Below are 24,121 nucleotides of genomic sequence, written 5' to 3'. Positions count from 1 at the left end.
ATATATAGAGAGAACTGAAAAATAAAGTAGAAAATGAAATGATCTATAGAAGCTTAACTGGATTTTCAGTGATCTTCATGACATGTTTTTCTTCACATAGACAAGTAGGAAAAAAAAAAAAAAAAAAAAACAATAACAAGCTCCCACCCTCTAAATAAGGTGAATCTTTGAAAGGAAGAGAGCTTGCTCCTTTACAGACTGCAGGTTTGTGAACATGTTCAGCAGGAAGAAGTTCCTAGAACAGAGAATGTGGCACCCAATATGGGGGAGAGGCAAAACGCAGGGATGCTGCAGGTCAGGTGAGAGTCTTGAAATAATTGGTGGATTGTCTACACTGGTAAAAAGTGCAAAAACTAAGCTTCAGAGGGCTATGAAGATGATCAGAGGGCTGGAGCATCTGCCCTATGAGGAAAGGCTGCGAGAGCTGGGCCTCTTCAGCCTGGGGAAGGGAAGACTGAGGGGGGATCTTATCAATGTGTACAAGTACCCAAAGAGAAGGTGTCAAGGGGACGGGGACAAACTCTTTTCAGTTGTCCAGTGTGACAGGACAAGAGGCAATGGGCAAAAATTGAAGCACAGGAAGTTCTGCCTGACCGTGAGGGGGAATTTCTTCCCTGTGAGAGTGACAGAGCACTGGCACAGGTTGCCCAGAGAGGTTGTGGGGTCTCCTTCTCTGGAGATCTTCAAGGCCCGCCTGGATGCAACCCTGTCTAACATGCTGTAGGTGACCCTGGTTGAGGAGGGAGGTTGGACTAGATGATCTCCAGAGGTCCCTTCCAACCTTACTGATTCTATGATTCAGAAGCCACACAGAAATACTTTCTCAGCTCTCAGGGGAAGTCACTAAAAATTGCTGGATTGGAAAGAATTTGAAGAAAAACACTGCCTCACAGTGGTACAGTGCACTGTACAGGTTTTCAGATATTGTGTCTGTCTCAGTATTTATCTATTCAACATTTGTATTGCTTCTAATGAAATAGAGTTTCAGAGTCTTGAAGACACGATTTTTTAAGAAAAAGTCTACCTCTAGGGTTTGATAGACTGGATATTCTATCATGACAACAGTGTCTTGGGTGCAAACAGATCAAATTCTAGTCTACTAGTGTAGGATGAATAATATAAATTAACCTCATATTAATGAGCTTCTGAAATAATTTATAATTAATTTATATAATACTACTGCCTGTGGCAACATATCAGACTCAGTGATCCAGGATATCATCTGAACAAAAGCAGCAGCATATAAACAAACAAACAAACAAACAAAAAAAAAAAAAGAAAATTTAATCTCAGTGAAAACTCTAAGTGATTCATGAATTTCATTATCAAAATGGTTGGTGTTGGAAAGCCTGAGGCATGGAAGGGAGCTTGGGAGTTTATGACAACAGATATCAACAAAGGACATATATTTGCCTTATACCTGTGAATATGGGATATATATTTTCCATTGCTGTAGACAGAGCTATTACCCAAAAGTTTTTTAGCCACTGCTAGTCAGCAATGCATTTCACAGCCAGAAAAGTTATTATTGAATGTCCACAGTAAATCATAACTTAAAATTTAAACCATATATCGTATACATCATTATCATATCATATATAAAGACAGAATACTTATTTTTTTCTTAAATGAACAGAAAAACATCTTTCACTGTCACAATCCATATTACCTATGCAAGTTGGCAAAGGTTTATCCCAAACTCTTCGATCTCCACTTAAACAGGTCATAATACCACTACCATGCATCGCATAGCCAGGATTACAGCTGTATAAAATGACAGTGTCTATAAAATGTCCACCATCTCGGATCTTGTAGCCATAATTTGGTATACCAGGATCTTCACACTTCACTAGGTCAAAACCTGCAAAAAGAAATGGAAAGAAAAAAGAAGAAGAAAAAAGACACAGAACAAAAAAATCAATAAAATAAGTCAAACTGTAATCCAATCTCAGTGCAAATTATATTCTCATGATTTAACTAGATTAGATGCATTCACAGTGACGAAAGATAAATTGCATATAATATGGGGATATTGAAAATTGAAATAGCAAGAACTAACTGTTCCTTTGATACCAGATTATGACATTACTTTAGTGAAGAAATGGTATTCTTTGCACTATCTTAAAAGATTAGTGAGCAATTTATTATTTCATACACCTCCTATTCTTGCAATCTTCTTTATTCAGAGGAAAGAAAGTAGTTTCAGTCCTGTAACTAGCACTGTGTGGGAGCTTCACTTCCTCATCTAATCTCCACACTCAAGCCAGTAGAACATTTTGGGAATTTGGGAAGGGAATACAAAGGTTGTTTCATCTTTGCCAGTGTCAAGACAGCATAGCTTCGATTTCTCCCCTAGTGAATGTGAAGAAATATCCCTACGCTCATCTTCAAATAGCATTCTCCTGGAAAAATGAGGGATTGTCTAATACCTCGTTTTTCCTCCTGCAGAGAAGCTAAATCTGTCTTAAAACTGAGTCCTCTGAAAACAGAAAATCCCTTTGTTTTCTTCTCAGTGTTTCACTTCAAACTGTATTACTTTAACTAAATATACCATACCAAATGATTTATCATCATCCATAGCTTTGAGGTTTGTGTGTGACCCACCATCTCCTGTGAATCTCACAAATAAATCAACAGAATTTGATAGCAATTATGATTTTGTTCATGATGCAGTGAGAGAATTTTGGTTTTGGTTTTTGGTTTTTAATATAACATAGTTTGGATGTCTGAATCATGTACATCCAAATCACAAGAAATGACCCCTACATGTTTAGTTGTTATTTGTTATTTGATGCCAGTTTTAGAATGCTGACTTTATACCTTTTTGGAGATTCCCATTCAACTCTTATTTAGACATAAGATCAGTCAGCACAACCATCCTATGGAAATATTTATTTTTTCTATTTACTGTAAACAGAGCCTAAGTTCTTTATATAAAAAGCTAGCTCAGAATTTTGAACATCTAGAGTTACAGGGAAGAAATCTCACCCCTTAAAAAGCTATTCTATCACACAGACCCAGCATCTCTCTCTATGCCTCTAAAGTAAGGAATGTCAGGGCCCCAGAACCATAATGCTCCAACCAAAACTATAACCTTAAACTCCCTTATTCTCCAAAAGAGCATGGCTGTCCCTAAGCCACCTTCTAGGAATGGTTTTAAGCTCAAGTTGTACCTAAGATTGCTTGGGAGAGTGCTAGATGGCCCAAGCTATAACTATGCTAGGGTTGATCCTAACATTTCAGCACTACTGGCAACTACATTTCAGCACTCATACCAATGCTCTGACAATGTTTAGTTTACAAGCAGAAATGTAACCTGTGTGTCAGGAGGAGTATGTATAATTTGCATTAAATGGAAATCACCATTTATAAGTGCAAATGAATTATAGAAGTTTAGCATTATTCCTTTGCTAAAAGAGTGTATCCAGGTTAAATGTTTGCACGTCCTTGCAATTTCCCTTTCCGCTAGAAAAGAAACAAACATGATCGGTTTCCAGCATTTATTTTAACATTTATTTTAACTGGCTCTCCGTGTCTATAGTACACCCGTATCTAAACCAGCTGTCTGAATTTCCTTTTAGAGTTAATAGTCACTTTCAGGGTATGATTAATCTCATCCTCAAGTAAATGCCTAAAATAGATTGAATGAACTGTGCAATTATAAAAGGTCTATTTCTCTTCTTCACTCACTGTAGAGGGAGTCAAGGTGACTAGGTCATTCAGGTGAGCTGAACTTCACAGAAATAACTATATTTCTTGATTTTAACCTTCTTATTAAACATACACAGAAATTAACTTACAATTCTAAAAAATATAATTTTTATAGGCATTGTGATGATATTTTAATGCTGATTTGACAGTATGTGCCAACGTACGAGCCAACTTATCTGCCACCTCCTTTTGAGTACTTTTCCATCCTTCATTGAATGTGACATCAGTTTATCATTGGCAGTGGAATGCGATTGATATTTATTCTCTGATTAAATTTCTCTGATTAAAATCTTTTGTGTGTGTGTGGTGAAATAACTCTTCTATAAAACTGATATATATTTAGCTGGCTACATAAGAGCCCGAGTCTCCACTACCTTTCATCACATAAAGTAAGGCTGTTAGGAAGACGTAGTATCTCTCATAACACTAACAGACTGAGTTGGGTGAAATGAAACAAACATATGAACACATAAACTTTTCTTCTAGTCTGCTGTACAGCCATCCACGCTATTGAAGAAGTCAAGGCTGGTATAAAATTGTCATTCTGACTTGCTGTTATTTCACATATGCCTCTTTGCATTCACTTTTGTACAAATGTTTGGATATACATGATGCAATGCCAGAGAATTCTCTTTTCTTTTCTTTTTTTTCAGCTATAATTTTTGCAGTGCTGCTTCTGTAGGATGAGAGTCTTTAAAAGGCACCAAATAGTCAGATAATAAGGTCTTCCAAATTGGTATAAAACTAAGTACAGTGTGCTTAACTCTTCATAATCTGTTTGCACAGTACAACATGGCAGATACACTATTCCCTGTTTCTTTTTTTTTCCTCTCTCATCTGCCATAAAGACCCCTGTAGAGTCCTGAGACCTAAGCAATGTGAAATGTTAAAAACATCCCGCCACAAGCTTCAGAAGTTTGAGAGAAGCCTACAACAGCCTGCCTCCGCTTTCTGTACTCTTGCTTGGAAACAGCACTGACTACAACAAAAAAAGATCTTTCTACTATTTCCTTCAGCTTATAAATAGTTCATATTTTTGTATCACTCACTTATACCATCAGGTATCCACTAACATGGAAGTTTTCCACTTCTGTTGATTTGTAGACTGTTACAAGTTTTCCAAAGCTACAGATTGCAGTACTGTGAAAATCAACGCCTACTGAAAATAAGCACGCTTTTCTTGGTTATATTTGGAGACTTTGTGGAAGAAAACCATAAGTATCCATAGGTCATATGTTGAAAATTTGTAATACTATATTAAAATACTATAACTAAATTTAATATAACATGTTTCAAAGATATGAAATTAATCATGAAATTGAATGACCTCGACATTACTTTAATAACATAAAAATTTTCCTGGGCTGATATAGGCAATCCTTGCTCTAAAACCAATGTTTTAGAGGACAGAAATTAATACAAAATATAGATTGAGGTTTGACATTTAGGAAGATATAAAAAAGAATTGGGTTCTGCTTATGTTAAGACTAAAATAACCAACTTGTTATTTACTAACCTTTGGCATTATTCTAACTAACCTATTTTTGAAATTATTTATATTATTAAATATGTATAATGTCTATAAAACATCATATTATTCTCATGTTAAAATATATCGACTTTCATAACACAAGTGTTTACGTATGTATGTGTATGTATATAACTGTATATCTAAAACTGAAATAAAATATGGGTGGAACTTCTGTTGTAACATAAAATTCAATTAATGGTGCAATAACAGATGAGTAAAATAATTACTTCCTGGCTCTTCCTTTCCTTCTCCTCAGACTGGTCGAGCTCAATCAAATCAAAATGTAATGAAAATCTGGCAGATTTGTATACTTGTATTTTCAGTATGAATGTCATAAATGTAGATGAAGCCTCTCTAAATCTAACATATTTTTACTGTTCTTGAAGTGACATCCTCCTCCAAATGTGGACTTTTTCACCTACCAACAGCGCTAGCATAAGGTGGATCATTTGTTTCTTCAAGACCCTCATACTACACAAACACTTGCTGAACTGTATTTCTGTGTCTGTAAATAACAAGATACCTCTGCAAGATGTAACAAAAAATAAATATGAGCACATCAGCTGTACATATAGGAATTTCATAGCTTGTGCTTGCGTCAGAAGATATGTAGTGCTTTATAAAAACACATTGCTTGCTTTAAATTTTATTTTTGAGACTTTTTAGGGACATTTATAACAGAAAAGGTATTAAGATTTTTGGTCAGTCTTTTTTATACTCAAATCTAATCAAATTTTGGAGGGTTAAAGTGTTATATAAACTGATTGTGGAGAACATAACTCATTATTTCAGGTATCAGAATTTATTTTTCCATTTCACATACAGATAATACATAAAAATAAATACACAAATAAAAATGCTTAATCAGAAATAAATAAACTAGGCCTATAATTTTAATATTCTTGAGACACTAAACCCTTCAGTATTTGCTGTTCTGTTTAGATTATTCAAATATTCTTATCAAAATACCACCTTGGAAAATTAATAATGATTTTACTGTTTTATACTTTAACCGTTGTTAATTCAGGAAAAGTACTGTGGCACTCTGTGAATTTTTAGGATTGTTTTCACAATATTGTGCCAAAAAAAAAAAAAAAAGAAAGAAAGAAAAAGAGGTACAGACATTCATTATGACAAAATAAAGAGTATTTTTGTTGTTTGTATCTGGATAATAGAAATTTTCCTGTAGGTTAAACCAACAGACAAATTGTTAGTCTTTAAGTCAGATTTTCAAAATGCCACTTCATATACACTCTAGAAAAATATAAGGATGACAGTTCATAATTTGTGGCCAGAAATTTTGAAATTCATTGTGCTTTTCAGTGAAAAGCAGTGGAAAAAGCTTGTGTTCATCTGTTCTTCAGGAGGCCAATTACGAATCAAGGTTTCCACACTCATGGAGGTGCTGAGTGCCAACTGAGTGCAAATACAGCAGGATCTTGTTCCTGCATGTTTTCAGGCAAGCTACCTTTCCAGCTCTTCCTTTACATGATTTTTTCCACATCACATACAAGAGTATACCTTTGCAACTCATTTTTCCCAGACACTCTTGTACATGTTCTGGTGTCATCTGCCATAAAATGTCACATTGTTGTTGAACCCGACTGTTAAAATGCTGTGATAGACAATCACAGTTCTCTGATTTTTCTTCTGATTTATCTTTATCTTTCTGCCAATAATCTTACTCGTGAGGTTCACTACAGGATTATGTGAAAAATGAATGAATAAAAATAATTCTCTTTGAATCAGATCAGATCAGATCAGAAAAATGATGTAGGACTCCAAAAGTTATGTATTTCATTATCAGTCTTTGGATATTTGGTCCCTAATTGGAAACTCTAGCCTGCAGTTCAATATTAAATCTTTTTATACACGGTATAAGAAAAAACAATATTAAAAATTAAAACTTACCAGTCTGGAAAACAGACAAAAGTAACAAAGATGCTCTCAATTGCTAGCTGTAGTACTCATTCCGAATTGTAATTCCTACATCAAGGAATGTTGAGGCATGTTATATTACGCCTGTCTTAGAACATATAAAAATATTGCTATCAGGGACCAGAATATAGATCCCTTCTGAGTACCCAAGAAACCAGCCTGCAAGATTTTATGCCTTCTTGTTTTCTTTCTGGCTTTGTAAATATTATTCATGCTTTGGTACAATTTTCTACCAGAGGCATAGCTACTGTTTGCTGCTCCCAAAGTATAGTACGGTAATTAAAACTTCATCTAGAGAGATGAAAGAAGACAGCTTTAAAACCGGAAATAACTGAACTGACAGTACGATAAATGTAACATCACAGCACTTAATATTGTGGCCATGTGGTGCAAAACATTGATCTACTATAAACTCACTCTTCTTGCTCAAAATTGTTCAGCAATTCTTGACACGTTAACTTTATTTGTAAGCTTGAATATTGGATTAATAATTATTTGCAATGCCATTCTGATTTTTGCCAAACCATACACAAAGCTGGCATAAAAGCACAAAACCTTCATAAGATTCCTTCCACATGCTCCAGCTAATTTTACAGAAACTCAGTCATGCATTCATGCCAGATTCAGGTCAAATTTGCACTGCTGGGTATTCCAGTGCTGCACAGATTCATTTTTAATGATCACGGAAGAGATCATTATAGATATGATATGATCCAATTATCATATGTAGATATGATATAGATCATTATAGATATGGTATGATATAGGTCATTATAGATCTAGATATGATATAGATCATTCATTACAGATATGATATGATATCCCCAGATATGATCCGACCTAAAGAAATGCTACAATCACTAAGTTGTAGGAAAAAAGAAAAAAAAAAGGGGGGGAAAGAAAGGGAGGGCTTTTGAGGGTGAGGAGCACTTCTTTTTCTTACAAATTCAAAGAAAGCGGAGGGATTTTGAGGGTGAGGAGCACTTCTTTTTCTTACAAATTCAAAGAAAGCATGAATCAAAGTTGTACCTTCTGTGGACTCTGCGCCTTTCAATTTGCAGTATGAACTCTAGCGAGAAAGCCTACCAGATAAAACTGTAAAGACATTTTAAGAAGATAAATGCCAGTTAGGGAATTTACAGAACTTTAAATCTCTAATTTAGGTGCCTAAATATGGAAAGCAGGTTCTGTTTATATCAAGAATAACAGATAGATGCATCCAGAGGATGAATGAGAGCACACAGATATTTTGATGCTAGATTATATACTTCTGCTTATATTAATGAACAATTTCAATTTCTCCAACAACATCAGGATTCCAAGTGGTTTTAAGTCTGATCCAGAACAACTGTTCAGTTCCGTATAGCTATTTGCCATAAAATGCCATAGATCCACTTTTCAGTGGATTAACTGGTCCTAACTGGGGATTAGGTATTATTATTATAATTAGGTATTATACTTGCCAAGGATGCGCTCCATCCCATTAGCCAGGTCATTAGCAAAGCTGTTAAATGATCCTGGTCCCAGTGCCACTAGTGACTGACTGACAGCTGAATTCTGGACCTTTGTGCCTGATGGTTCTGCCAATCTTCTACCCTTTGCTTCTGCCTACTTATTCAAACTTTATCTTGCAAGTTTGGCTACAGTGAGACACTGTGTGCACTAATAGGCCTTAATGGTCCTGACTAGCTTGAACTGGGATCTCTATGCACATTCCCTGATAAATGGCCCAAGAGCTCCATTAAGCTCAGGAACTTCAGCCGCTGCCTGACCTACATATCGGTGTGCCTGTCTCCAGTTCCTCCACAAGTATGCCTGCACCTGGCCATGGATCTGGTTTATTCACACCCTGACCAGTGGACTGACTTCATTGCTGGCCCTTGAATCTAACTTGTTGCTAGGAATCTGCCAACAATCACTGCAATGTGTCTGATCCTCACTACCCTCTTTGGACCTGATCCGGACATGACTTCCCAGCTTGATTTTGGACTTGCCTTGTGACCATGGACTCACCTGATGATTTGGACTCTCGGTTGACCCTGACTGCTATCCCCAGGCCTGCTCTGCTTGCCTCACTCAGGAGTGGTAGGACGGGCCCTGGCTGGCAAGCCTGGTGCCCTGCTGGCCATGTTATTGCTCCCAGCTCCCCAGTCCCCCAGGAGCAGCCACCTCTCACTGCTCCCTGACAGAAAGTACCTCCTTCTTGTTACCAGAAATCACACATTTCCAGCCTTCCCAACCTTGATGGTCCTCATCCATCGTTTGCTTGAGTGTAGCCCTGAGGTGTTCTTCCTTATAATGTGACACAATCAATGTGGGAGTTACTTTTATGTCTCTGCAAGGTCTTTTTAAAGACCTTGGCAATGTCCTGTTAATCCCCCTGATGCTACAACCTCCTGTAGCTCCTTCACCTGGCAGCTTACTGCTTTGACTGGTGCACTTCCACTGCAAGTGAGGCTCCCATTGCCTCCAGCCCAATATTTTCTGCAGTCTGAGAACCAGATAACCACATCCTCCACCAGGAGCTCTATCTGGGTCAAGGCTTCTGACATGCCACGGATGATCACTCCAGCCAGGGCTTGGGATCAGGCCCTTTGGCCTGTCACCATCACTCTTAATCTAGAAGACCTGCACAACCTCTCCCTAGCAAAAAGTGAATAGGATCCTGGTACCTTCTAACCAGGAATCAGTGGAAGCTGTAGTTGTGGGCATTCTCTAATCAGGAAACTACAGTTGGAAACAAAAGCCTAGCTTCTATGCTCATATTGTTTTCTATAAATACTAACATTTATTATATAAGGGGCATACTATTAAAATAGCAACATCATCAATCCCTGTATATGACAAGACAAGTCATGAAGGATTTTAAGTTTCTGAAAGTAAAAGTTTTGGAGTGCTCATTTTAAGCACTAAAGGACTAAAAGCACCATCCATGGGACTCCAAAGAATGTTCAGCAATCTCTAATAATTTTAGTACATCATAAGTATAGCCTGCACCTTACTCAAAGGAAAAAATACTGTTGTCTTTTTGCTTCAGTCTGACACAGAAGATAAATTATGTATAATATATCCCAAGATTGTGAAAATGATATGACAAAGTGTTTTGAGATAACTACAAAAACAAAAAGGGCAAACACATTTAAAAATACTAATTCAGTATATAATTCAAAATACAAATGTGGCTTTAATAATTTGTCTTCATATTAAAAAAAAAGGTAATGTGAACACACAGAAAAGATCAAGAACTCTATCAGGTTACTGAAATCTGAAGTATTTAAGCTCATAAACGTAATCTATATGTTTTACACAGAATCACTTTTGAACTACAAAAAGTAATTAAAAGTAAGAAATGGTACTTCAGTTAATGTTCTGGGATAGTAATGGCTTTCAGAATGCATATAAAAGTCAACAAATACTCATTCAACAGTTGCTGCATCATAAACATCCATAATATAATCTGCGTAATTGAATCAATGCAATTTCAAAATGAGAGTTCCTGGCATTCTCATTGTGGCTTGGAATCATTTATATGACACTGAAATCTACAGCTTTAGGGGGGGGAAAAAAGCAGTCTACATCGTGCTGGAGAATGTACCAATTACAAAATCTTTGATTAGAATTATAGACAAGTCTGTAGAAAGAGAAACGTTTGGATAACTTGGCTACAGCGAGGTATCAAAAGTTTTTACAGGGGGCTGAAATTTTTTTGTATATTGGCAATTAGATATTTTACATTCTAGCACAGACCATATGCGCAACTGAGTCAATTCTTTCAAATAAACTGATATAATTCTATATGATGCGCAACTGAGTCAATTCTTTCAAATAAACTGATATAATTCTATATGTTCATACAGCAGAAACAGTTCATTAGAAGTAATGATACCTGCCTCTATTTATAAATATCCCTTGGAAACTGAGACATACACTATTAATTCCTCAAAAGCTTTGCAAACTTATGCCAATTAATGTTTGACCATGCTGATGAAGCAGTCTTTCAATGAATAATACATTCCAATGTGAATTTCAGTAGTTTTTCTTGACATAAGCAGGATGTAAGAAAATATTCATGATTAAGATAGTGGCGTTAATATATGTTCTCAATAAAAGTGTTTTGAGCATAAAATGAAAAAGAAACTAAATAGTTATAAGTATATTACACAAAGTTGTCAAAGCCTTTTGCTGTCAGTTTCAACTCACATTTTTCTTATTCGATCCCTTTTCAGTCATAACATCCACACATATAAAAGATAGCATTTACAGACTTAAAATACAGATTAGACAAATGTGAACAGGTAAGAGAAGACAATTTTTGTACAGGACCATTTTATCAAAACAAAATTTTTGTAATAAATAACAGCACTTGCAAGCTTAAGTAGCACCAAAGATGAAAAGGAGAGATGGGCATGCAAACACAAGTGTCTTTATCAAGATGATTACAGTGCAAACATAGAAAACATATAAGTAAGCTTTGAAATCAGTAAGCAAATGAATAATAAATTTTAATATATGCTCAGTGTAATACAGGCTAGGATTAATGGTGGGATTCAGTCTGAGTTTATGAACCTCAACTTTAAGTGTCTATAGAGAGATATCTTTTAGGAATGTTCCATGCCCAAACCACCTTTATAGTCAGTAGGGGACTGGCTGATATGGTGAGTACCTAAAAATATTCTGTAGGTTATTTGTGAGAAAGACACTGGGTCTGGGCTTTTTTTTTTTTCTTTTTCGTTTTCTTTTTGAAGGTGTTGGAGGAGGAAGAGAGGAAAGAAAGGAGAAGAAATAATGTGAAAAGTGAGATATAAGATTTTTTTTCCCACTTAACAGATTGAAAGATAGATAATGATTTGTTTAAGATTATAAAAAAAGCACTGTAGTATAGAGAAGACTGATAGCCAACCCCCCCCCCCCATCCTGTGCAACGGTGCGCATTTTTTCACATACTGCACTGCTAGGGCAGACAATCTGCCCACAACTCCTATAGCCCCAGTTAGCAGTCCTGATGCCCAATGTGTCTTAAAATCAAGTTCTAAATATCCTGGGGTAGATATCTTAGATAATGAGAAGTAATCAGTTTTGTCCACCTGATACCATTCTGTCATAAGCAACCTTAGTATAAGCAGCTAGTAACATTATGGAAGTGACAGGAATAACAATGTAGTGGTTTGTAGCGTTCATCTTCTTTAATTATCTGTCTTCTTATAGCACTTTGCTCTGTATATGAATTCCTAATCATAGTCATATATCATATATAGAAAGTTTTGGCAGGGTAATTTTAACAGTATATATGAACTTTTAAATGAATCATCTTGATTTTATATTTAAATAATTTTTACACTTTTAAATAATTAGAAATATATTGTTCTAAGGACTGACAAACTTGTTACTTATTTATTGCCAATCTCTGAAGACAAAAATGTAAAAAGAAGTAGATTCTAGGACAATAACATGGGTCTTAATTTGTTGAATAGAATAATATAGAATAATTAGGTTAAAAACATACAATATAATGAAGAGAAGGGAGAAAACAGTCACATTACTGCACCGTAACTGATAAAATCCAGCCAAATGAGTTCTGGATAAATATCTTTTTTCTTTCCCCCTTGAAAATTCATACATTTTAAAAACGCTGTTTAATTTCAAAATAAAACAAATGGTTATGTAACATATTTCATATGAGTTATCTTAGAAGAGATCATTTCAATGGTATTCATAAAGACTAAAAATCTGTCAGAGACAAGCTAAAATCAAATTTGTGTCTTGGGGTATACAGAAATGACTGAGAATCTCTTACTAAAAAAAAAGGAAGAGATTTTACACATATATATGTTGCTTTTGTTTAACAGTATGTGAAGTAAGGAACTGAATAATAATGTCTTTACATTTGTGTTGCTTAGATTTTATAATTAGGTTGCTATAGCTATAGCTTCTACTTTCTGTAAATTTAACAGTCAGCAAATCAGCAATGAAGCAGCTAAAAGACCTTAATCTTAGCCTTAGAACTGCAAGAAGAAGGAAATTTCAAGAAAGAAATCAATCATTCTAGGTTTCCAAGTGCAGATCAGCTACCTGACTTAAGGCACTGCTTAATAATAAGACAGTTATTTGGATAATGATGGCAGTGGTTGCCCATATCTGGTACTCATTCTGTTAAATAGATCTCCATCTTGACAAACCAGCTGCAGCTTCTCTTTCCCAAAACAGACAGGGTTGAGAAATAAGCATTCAGAATCCAACACAAGGTCAAAGTAGGCAAGAAAATCAGAGGAAAAGAACAGTAAGATACTGGTAGTTCTATTCAAGAGTCATGATCTTTCAGACAGCACTTTATGCTGGTGGGAAAATTTTGTTAATTACAAAAGTGGGAAGAAATTATCAGTAATGTCACCTACTACTCATATAGAACTTAGAAAAGTACCTTCAAGAGGAAATGATGAGTTCTATGTTATGTTGAAGGACATTCAACACTACAAAGTAACAGGAATCTTTCTATGAAAAGCGGAGGAAATGTGCATGCTTTGGAGTTAAATTCCAAATAAAACTCTTTAAGTACAATCACACATATATATAATGGCAAAGTCTATTTATAATAGATTTATAGAAATAGATGGAAAAAAATATCAGGAGATGAAAAAATTCAGGTTGAGGAGGTAGAGATGGTCTACTCTTTAAGCCACTGCTTTGAAAAATTCATTGGCATGGTATGTTCTCATTAAGTTCTGAGAAATAGTGCTTCAAATGTCATTACCTCTTTAATATTAAAGTAACATAATATTTAGGCCAGCATTTCTGAAATTATGAATTTAGTTGAAACTTATTTGCAAATTTAAATCACCTACTACAGGTAGGGTGCAACCATCAGCAGATCAGAAACAAACATGCTTAAGATGCCTACTTGAATAAACATTACAGAAAAATTTACTTTTATACGCTAGCAGTATAATTTCAATATAAATGCAAAACAACATGTGCATCAGGACACCTATGATGATCTCTGCTACTCCCTTCATTTTTTTTTCCGCCTTAAAAGTATAATACTATTTTAAACCTTAAAGCAGGAAGATTTTAAAAAGTAGCTTTGTAGTAACTATGAAATTACAACAGGGAAACAGCAGCTTTAGACTGGATGAGAATCTCTGATCCATACAAGGAAAAGCCAGGAGTTCTTCTACAGAGTATAACTGACAATTATCAGAACCAAATTAGAATAATCTCTAACAAGATACCTTTTCCTATGTTCTAAAACCCCACACAACTTTTCCTTAGCTGCATATAAGAGATAGCTAATATCTTTCTTCTTTCCAATCTCATGCAGAGGGATAATTTCAGTGATTCAAGGATGATAAATTATATAATTGCTGGGAACTAAATAAAATGTTTTTTCTACAGAAATGTTCAGAGGGTTTAAAAAACCCCTCTTTGTTATTGATTTTGTGTTTGCATATTTACAAAATATAAATATAAAGCATAGCGTCTACTTCACATACAAGTCTGGATTTCACTCCAAGCGTTTTATGGAAATAATGGCCTAATGATCATATGCTACTTTGCCAGTACCCTATCCTAAAATCATTACTGTTCTACTCATTGACTTCTCCCTTTCCCAGTCATTTCATTCTATACTTTCCTCCAACTTTCTTCTGCCCAAGGCAGTCTCAAATCTCCACTCTGCGTGCTTCCCATGTCTCTTGCAGAGTTTGCCCCGCTCTTCCCTTCTCTTACATGTGTGTCCCGGTCTTTCTGTCTCAAACTTAACTTTTCCCTGTACCCCAAGATTCTTTTCCTGCCTGCTGCACTTCTGCTCAGGTCTCCTTGGTTTGGCACTCCAGCTTCCCTCGTTATGAACTGCAATCATGGAAACATGAGATGTGCCAATCTATTCTTTTCCTACTCTCTTCTTCCCTCCTCCTCCAGTCTGGCTTTTACCTCCTTGGTATTACAACTAAATAGCAATATCCTTGTTTGCTCAGGCTGCGCACAAGACAGCACAGAGAACAGGATGTAAAGTATTCATCTCCATCCCAATACTGAACCACTGAGAGTGCTCATTAAAGAGCAATACTTTTGAGTGCTCATTCACAAGGCTGGGCTTATTCAAGTGCTCTACATGCAAAATCTAGCTACTTGAAAATTCATACCTTCACAAGTTTGGGTAAATTTTCTTGGGATGGATAAAAGGCCAGATTAGAACACAAATGTTAGTATGACAGCATTTTCTTCACCAAAGTATAGGATAAATTTTTTTTTCAATTAAAAAGTTAACAAAATTCTTTATATGCATCAAACAAACTGTTTTTCCTAGTTCCCATTTCAGAAAAAAAGATTACTGAGCTATTTGGCAGCTACTCTGTCTACCAAAGCCGTCCTCAGCAGTCTTGGTGATTAAAAGAGAGTCTTTCAATGAAAAGTGGCAAACAACCTTAAAAATACAGACTATTGCAAGACTGACATATTCTAAGTGGACTTTTGTTTTTTTTTTTTTAATTATAAGCTTTCTGGAGTAATCTAAAAGATTAAAAAAAAAAAAAAAAATCTGATTTTCTTTCCAGAAAAGTTTCAGAAAATTAAAATATAGCTTTAAAAATACATATTATAGAATACTGATTGTGATGATATGAAATGTATGGTTAAATTACATGCAAAATCTCTGAACAGTTTACATTTGCAAAAGAGATCTTCATGTTTTCTGTTTACTTGGTAATAAGATGAAGGGGTTTCTTTTCTTCAGTTTTGGGGCACTGGATCTTTGGTTCAAGGCAAAAACTTGACATGTAAACAGGCAATTATATGACATGTATATTGAGAAATAGGTACATAACAGCATCAGGGGATTTTTGTTTTTAAAAACAAACCCTTTAAGTACTAGTTTTATGCAAATTATGTTTTAGACTGTACAATCTGGTAAATCACCTCTTCCACTAGATAGAACCAAGCAGAGGAAGAAGTGTTTAATGAAATGCTTAAGAAATTGAATCTAATTTAATTCTGAATGGAAGAAGCAAAACACAGGTATTTTAAAATTTACCAATCTGAAAATCCTAAGAAAGATTTTTGTAATTCAAATACTGAATGACTCATGCATTTTTTTCCATGCTTTAAGACTTAATGAATGTAAATTCATTCTAATCTGGTGAAAATTTTTGATATAGAATAAAATTTTTAAATGTTCCTTGATAATGTGCACCTGAATAGATACATCATTCAGTACATCAGTGAAATATGGCTTTAAGAACGAGGCTGGACTTTGTAAGTATTGAACATATTGGAAGCAGAAGACAGTTTCCTTTCATGGAGAAAAAAATGAAGTAATAAAATGTGATCATGTTATTAAACAAGATATCATAATTAATGTGCACAGGCAGGCTGCATTACAATTTCAAATGGATCTCAATTCTGTTTTTTATTGAATTCTTAGTTCTCAATTTTGCGATTTTAACTTTATTTTAGTGTAGTTTTTCTATGCATGTAATAGTTTAGCTTAACCTGGGGTTAGACATAATTTACTGCTATTAAAATGACTTCTGAAAGTCTTTACATAGTATATATAGGTTGGCACGTATTCATTTAATGATTTATGCCTTTTGTTTGTCAGCTTTAAATTTTGTCTTACATTTTTACTGCAGTGTGTGAAGGTTCTCTAATTAGTTACTGAAAAGAAACTACAAGAGCTTCTTTTCATTATTGGCTTATTCTTCTCAACTGACAAAATATGGCCTAAAGCAAAGCCACTATTTTCAGAATTTGAGTCTGTTTATGTGCAAGGATAATTGACCGAGTCTGTACCTTCAGAACATTATTTTAACTGACATTCTTCTAACCTTTTCAAGTACTGTACAATAGGAAATAAACTGAATTAAATTTCAATTCAGGATTCTACTAAATTAATTTCCATGTATAAATCATTTATCTAAATGTATCTAATTTAGATTCACCTTCCATGTTCTACCTCTCCCCAGCCCTTGAAAGATGTAGTCATAGAAAATGTTTATAACTCAAAACTATTTATAACTGTTTATAACTGAAAATTAGGACTAAATCTTCAGCAATAACAGAATTGTATGAATGTCAAACCAGCATACCATGTCTGAGAAATGTGTTTCACAATCTGCTTTCTCAATCTGGAGCATGTATCTTGAAATGAATGAAAACAATGTTGTACAAGAGCTAAATATACATACTAAATACAGAGGATGATAAATACAAATAAAAATATTAAAAGTACATCCTTTAGAAATCCAGATCACGAATAATCCTACTTTTTTTTTTCTTTTTGCTAAAATTGATATAATTTGTTGAAGTCTAAATTCAAAATTGAAAAGTTCAAGGAACTTGGTGAAAGCCAACAGGTCTTTGGAGAGGCCGGAGAGCAACTTTACACAGTGCTAATGTTCCTGGCACATCACAATTTGGGCATATGTGTCTTACCGGAAATAGACAACTTTTCTTCTTTGTTTCTGCTGTTTTTCCTCCTCTGGTAGATTCAGATTCTGACAGTGCTCAAATCACAGTTTCACTGATTCTTAGGCATACGCACCTTCCTTATCAAGCTCAGGCTAAGCTATTAACAATGTCAACTACTGTCTCAATATTTTTGAAACAGTTTCCTTAAGCATAATAACTGTAACTTTAGCACTCAGTCAATCACAAGATGTTCTCGTTTCTTAAAAGATTACAGATTTCAGCACAATTCTTTTCTCTAAAATATCCTCCGCCCCGTATGCTAAACCCATTTCCTTCAAGTCTTCTCATAGTTACTGATCAAAGAATGAAATTACTATAATTCCTAGTATAATTCACCATTGTTCTTACCCTGAAAGAATTTTCTATATAATAGATTTTATTAGAACTTGAATTTTCCATAGATTTCATTTTAAGATCTGCTTATGTTCTGATTTCTGCAATTTATACAAACTAACCAGATTATAAATTTATCAAAATGTTTTATTATTTCACTAATGAGTTACTGAAAATAGAAATAAAAGTTTCTTTCTTCCACATTTCAGTTCTCATAGATTTTTACCCTTTTCTATTGTTGCATTTGTAAATTTAGCAGAATTAACATGTTAAAAGAAGAAAAAAGTGGTTGCACAGAACTGGAACAGTAACCATGAGATTAGTCTTTTTAATAGCATATTACAATGGTTCTAAAATTCATATTTCTCAGCTGCAATATTGTTAATTTTTATAGGATTAATAGGAAAAAAAGCACTAAAACTAACTATTAAAGGCAGCTGATATATTCCTTGATAGTAGCCAGAATTCAACAATCAGGTAGGAGATAATCAGAATGATTTATCACTAGATTTATTAAACCATCAAAATTTCCAGCTCTTTTAACAGTTTTATAATATTTATTAGGAAATTTCACTCACCTAGCATATTTATTTCTCATTTCCTTCAGTGTAACCACATTTTACCACTCTTTTTTCATTATTTCAGTAGTTTAAAGTACCTGGTATTATATCTCAATCATCTGATAAGTGGCTAAATAAACTGCAGAGTTATCTTTCAGGAAGCTAATTCTAGCAGTAAACTACACTTCATTAATCCAAACAAGTAATTTTTCATTTGGTATTTGACATATACACCAAACACAGACACATCCATTTCGTAACTGCATTGGAACTGCATCACAGAGCCCAATGCCATGCAACAGTGACAGACATTGCTAGTATGTCTCATCTCAAAATACTGCTAGGACTGCTAGGACTTTTTGCAAAAAGAATGAGACTGAATGCTGTGACCATGCTTCAAAGCATCCCAAAGGAATGCATCTTATGCTTGTATTTGTTTACAAATAGTGAGAAGCCCCATGCTGTAAGGTTTTGAAGTAACAAAAGATGTGAGTTATTGTCACAGCTGATGCAAACCATCTGGTTAAATGGTCACTGTCTCACATATCTGACTTCTTGAAAATACATATGCAAAGTAAGAAATTAGGCTGTATTTACAAATAAGGGACTATATCATGTGAGAGTAGGTAGGATAAAAAGTCATCAGAGGTAAACATTTCAACATAAATTGCTGCAAAATGATCACATATGATATAAGAAATGTATTTGGTAACAAAAAAATGAAAATCTTAAGTAGAAGTAGGAAAGTCATCTTGCCTCTATACACAGTCTTGTTAAGATTACTACTAGAACAGTGTGTCAAGCTCTGTGTACAAACTTCAGGCATTATGAAAATACTTGAGAGAACTTAGAGATTCAAAACTGATCAAATAGCTGGGGCAAAAAGAACTTAAGGTATGAGGTACTCCATGCTAACTTACTCAGAAAAATTTGGTTCAGGATAGAAAGTTTTATTAGAATTGCAAGCCGAAATGTAACAAAATCTAGCTATTGGGTGTAAAAATTAAGCAAATTCCATCTTGAAGTGAAAAGCTATTTCTAAACAGTATATGGAACTGATCAATATAGTAGTATTCAAAAGGAACTCATAAACCACCCTTGAAATAACTGTCCTAAAATAAGATTATTTGCTTCATTCCTTTCCATAAAGGAAAAAATTCTGTGATTTGTATAGGCAAATCAAGGTATGCCTTGTGGTTCCTTCTGAACTCTGAAACTTAAATAGAAAAGTATACCCTCTACTAGAAAATTGAAAAGAAAAAAAAAAAAAAAGAAAAAAAGAAAAAAGAAAAAAACCCAAATACTAGAAGAAGACATTACAGAAAAAATTACTGGTAGATGAAGAACATTTCATCTAGCCAGAATATCCTTCCTTTCCTTAAAAGCATGATGAGATTTCACATTTTTTCAGGTATAGCAGAAACATAAGGGAAAATAATAGACTTTGCTGATTCTACAGCAGGCTTCCAATCCAAAGGGAAAGTCAGCAGACACACTGATGTTTTATGAGGAGGTATAACTCCATTTCTGTGCCACAGTTCCTTTAAATACCCTAAAACAAATTTGAAGCATGGTGTTCGGTTCTGCAGGATTGTACAGTACCTCATGGAAGCTGATGTAAAAGTCAATAATTAAAAGGCAAAGGGTACTTCGAAATTCCTTAAAGCCTAAATGAAGTATCTCTTTACATGTGTTGAAAGCAAACTAATTATCTCCAGAGCTCAGGAATACTTTTTAAAGACTCATTGTTTCACCTCCTAAACTATTTTTAATTAATCATTCTCAATTTTGGTGCAAGTGCCACTCAGAGTCTTCCTTGTAATCCCAGTCTCCTGATCATCCTGACTGTGAAGCAGATGAAACTTCTTGTCCTTCCTGTTCACTCAGGTCTCCTTCCAGCCTACCCCACTCTGGTCTTGACAAGAAGTCCAAAAATATTGAGAGTATGTACTGAGACACGCTTTATTCCTTTTAGTCTCATTTGTACTTTTTTATTTTTATTACTTGACTGCACAAATTGAGCGCTCCTTTTAAAAGACAGCTCTGCAGGAATTTTCTCCTATAGCACCAATATATTCAACCTACAATACAAAACAATTCACTCATTTTCAAACTCCACTGCTAAGTCTTCAAAACAATAATGTTTTCCTATTTAAGAAAGGTTACAATTTTGATTTTAGTAATATGCTTAAAATATACCTATTCAGTAGTGCAAGCAATAAAAATTTAATCTCATAAATACAGTATAGATGAAAAAAACACTTTTTATCTTTCCATAAGAAATCACTGCAGCTGAGAAATAAATATTTGCCCACAAAACAGTAAACTAGACTGTATCTGTGAGCTACTTACTTGTGTAAGTGAGTTGAAAACCTTGGTCAGTATCAGATCCATTGGTATTAAATTCTATCCACAGATGGTTAGAAGTGCTGTTAAGGATAACTCCCACCATGTCATCTTTGGTGAAGGCTCCCAGAGAGCGGGAAGAACTGTCTTTTCCATCATACACCTGGTAGAAACAAAATCACAGAATAAAACTGAACATCAAATGTAAGTATTTGACGTATTTTAGTTTATTTTCATACAATACTTCCAAACTTAGCTGTGTATTGCAAACAGTTTCTCAAAAAATGTTGTTTCCATTTAGTGGGGTACATTACCACTTTAAAAATATCTTTCTTGGTTCTGCAGTTCAATGAAATATAGAAAATTTTACCATCGTTAAGGCATTTTATAGTCTTTTTTTTCTTTTTAGTTTTGTGAGTTTATCTGGAATTAATTTATTATTTATACGACTATCTTCAGAGATTCATAACTGTGGTTGCTTGCTCTGGTTATATCCTCTTTTAGGCACATACATACCATCTACTCTCTTCCTTTTCCTTTTTCTTTTTTTCCCCCTTTCTATATGCATGGGAAAGAGATCCAAGCATGTGAAAAACAAAGAAACCTTTAGGTACTCTGGCAAGATCTGCAGCCTGAGCAACTAGGGAGCTGAACATGAACTTCTGGGCTTTATTGTCACAGGGGAGGCAGACAGTACCAACCGATTTAAAGGACCAATAAATTCAAAGACAACAGATCCATAGCAGATAATGAAGAGAAGAAGCAGCAAAGTGTTGTCTAACTTAGTCTAACAGCTGTGAATGCTGAGGGAGCGGAAGGGGAATGGAGTGGCCAGGCTTGTATGTTTTCCCTAAATAATACTTCCTATTACCATTAGCAGAAACAGAACACTGTGTTAAATGGACCACTTGATCTGACCCAGCAAGGTATTTCTTATGTTCCTGAGATAACGAGCATCATTTTGAGACACAAACTTTTTCTTTCTAGCTGGCTTCCCATGGTAGGTTGTTGGAGTGTTCTGTTTTCAGCTAGCATATTTTAAGCCATCACAAAATGTCTTTTTTTTAGTGGTGATCAAACAGTATCTCTTCATCCTGCATAATAAGACTAGAAAGAGCATTTCACACAGTCTAGAAAAATATGTTACATAAAATAACTAAAGAAATCAGATGCTGAATGTATAAGTTAATAAAATCTGCAAACTAGAATTATCTTAGCCAGGCTATCACTAACATAAACAAATCCAGGAGATAACTTCAAGCATGAACATTCAGTTGTCCACGCTGTTCAGCCCCCAGCACATTTTAAGTCAAGATTTTGGCCTAGGCCAATTGGCAGTCTTCCAGATGATGCATGGGTAAGATTTGGGAGCTTGCATAGGTCAAGAGGTGGTTCCAGTGGAACCATCCTGTTTTGGGAGTGGAGAGGGAATAGAGTACATTTTTATAAATGCAAGTTAAGGAGAGGTTGTGGGGGAAGAGAGTTTAATTGCATAAATTCAAGCTATGCTGTGTCATTTGCCTTCAGAACCAGAGAACAGGCCTTGTAGAATGGACATAGCCATAGTTTTGCCTCTGTTTCTTTAGGATCATCAGGAATAAAGTGACAATTTCTAAGTGTAGATGCTTATAGATCTGTGAAACAAGAAAGTATCTAACAGCTTTTCTCTCAAGCAAATCTTTCTCACATCTCCAGGGAATAGCTCTAAGTATACTTGACATTCACATGAAAGGTTCCAAATGATAATTGAGTTTCTTGAATGTTTGTTCACAATTTTTTAAGAATTTCCTCTTCAGACAGTCTGTGAAGTTATTTATAAACTTAGTATGGTCCAAGCCACTGTGAGATTTATGTACAGTATCTGAGCAGCTCAGTGTGCAGTTAAGTTCCCTGTATCTACTGCATCTATTCATACTGAAAATAATTTGGGATCTGCACTGTCAAACCTTGGAACATGGGAGCAATGGGCAATATTGATCACAAGATTGTCCCACCTATTCAATTCTCTTCCCTCTAGAAGAAAAGCTATGAGCCAAGTTCTTGCAGTGATTCATTCAAGGTGCCCATCCAAACATGGAGGAATTCATTATCAATGATTTTGTTGCCAAAGATGGAGAAAATGCTACTCTTCTGATTGTAGCATTCTGACCATGTTGCAGATTCCTAAGATTTTGCTTATTTCATGGTCAAATCCAGTTTGTACTTACTATCAGCAAATATACAAACGCCTATATTAGTAAAGCCAGTACTTTAAGTGCAGCTCCATAACACATTAAAATGGGTTGCTATGAAGTTCCCAGACAGCAAGACGCTAACTGAATTCTGATTTATTGGATGATTCCAAGTACTAATTAACACTACTTGAGAAATTAGAGAATGGTACAAACTGAAACAATTTTCTTTTTACCTTAACAATATCTCCCTCACGCAGCTGAAAGCTCCTGGCTCTCAGACGGATTCCTTTTCCGGCCTGTGTTTCAATTTTATAGATACATTCATGGTTGTTGTCATAATTAGATGGAAAATTTGGAGACAACAATGTTCCTTCGTTTCCAGAGACAGTTGCTCCACATTCAGCTACAGAAAATAGGCACATAAAAGAAAAAAAGTGAATTATCCACTTCAAGAAAAAAAAGGTTATTTTCAGTAATATTTAGACCAGAAAAATTCTAAAGTACTAGCGGCTATTTAGGAAAACTATATTTCTGTTGAACTTCATCTATTGGACAAACTCCTAAAAAAGCCCTGCAGAGTTGCTATCTCCAGCATTTCACTCGATATGTTTATTATACTCTTTTCTTACTGAAGAAAACTTGGGCCCTTTTATCAAGTTCCTTTTACCTCCAATATATTCCTTGGTCCTCAAGTAGTCTGATTCCATAAAAACTGGAAGTTTTGTTGAAATATAGTTACTACAGTAGCATCTCAAACAAATGTAACATTGCTTAAACTTAATCTTCAGCTCAGCTTTACAAATAAATATATATTAGAAAAAATATTACAAATAAATATTGGAAAAAACAGGGAATCAGCTGCTAGGTTAAAGAATCTGGCAATGAATCGAGAGTATTCAAAAAAGATATTTCCCTATCATGAATAACAAACAAAACCAAGAATCTATCGGCATTAGTTAATAAGGCTAGATAAGAGTAGATAAAGTCTTTTTTGCAGCCATCCAGAATGAGAACTTATAGACAATGTCAGCAATTGAGACTTTTGTAATTGCTCCCTCATAAAGAAA

At 34.8% G+C, this 24,121-nt stretch overlaps 1 protein-coding gene across 1 annotated transcript in view; it reads right to left on the bottom strand.

Moving 5' to 3' along the window:
* CSMD1 (CUB and Sushi multiple domains 1) overlaps window positions 1-24,121 on the bottom strand; it is a 1,182,441-nt gene that overhangs the window by 229,927 nt on the left and 928,393 nt on the right. The window contains exons 22-24 of the mRNA XM_062571121.1: window positions 23,288-23,457; window positions 20,887-21,043; window positions 1,670-1,861 (exon numbers count right to left, since the gene is read on the bottom strand). Coding sequence (XP_062427105.1) covers window positions 1,670-1,861; window positions 20,887-21,043; window positions 23,288-23,457 — 519 coding nt within the window. The remainder of the gene's footprint in view (window positions 1-1,669; window positions 1,862-20,886; window positions 21,044-23,287; window positions 23,458-24,121) is intronic.

The sequence above is a fragment of the Rhea pennata genome, chromosome 3 (genome assembly GCF_028389875.1).
Source record: "Rhea pennata isolate bPtePen1 chromosome 3, bPtePen1.pri, whole genome shotgun sequence".
In the NCBI taxonomy this organism is placed as follows: Eukaryota; Metazoa; Chordata; class Aves; order Rheiformes; family Rheidae; genus Rhea; species Rhea pennata.
The sequence above is the reverse complement of the archived record's forward strand: the minus strand, read 5'-3'. Positions and strand labels throughout refer to the sequence as shown.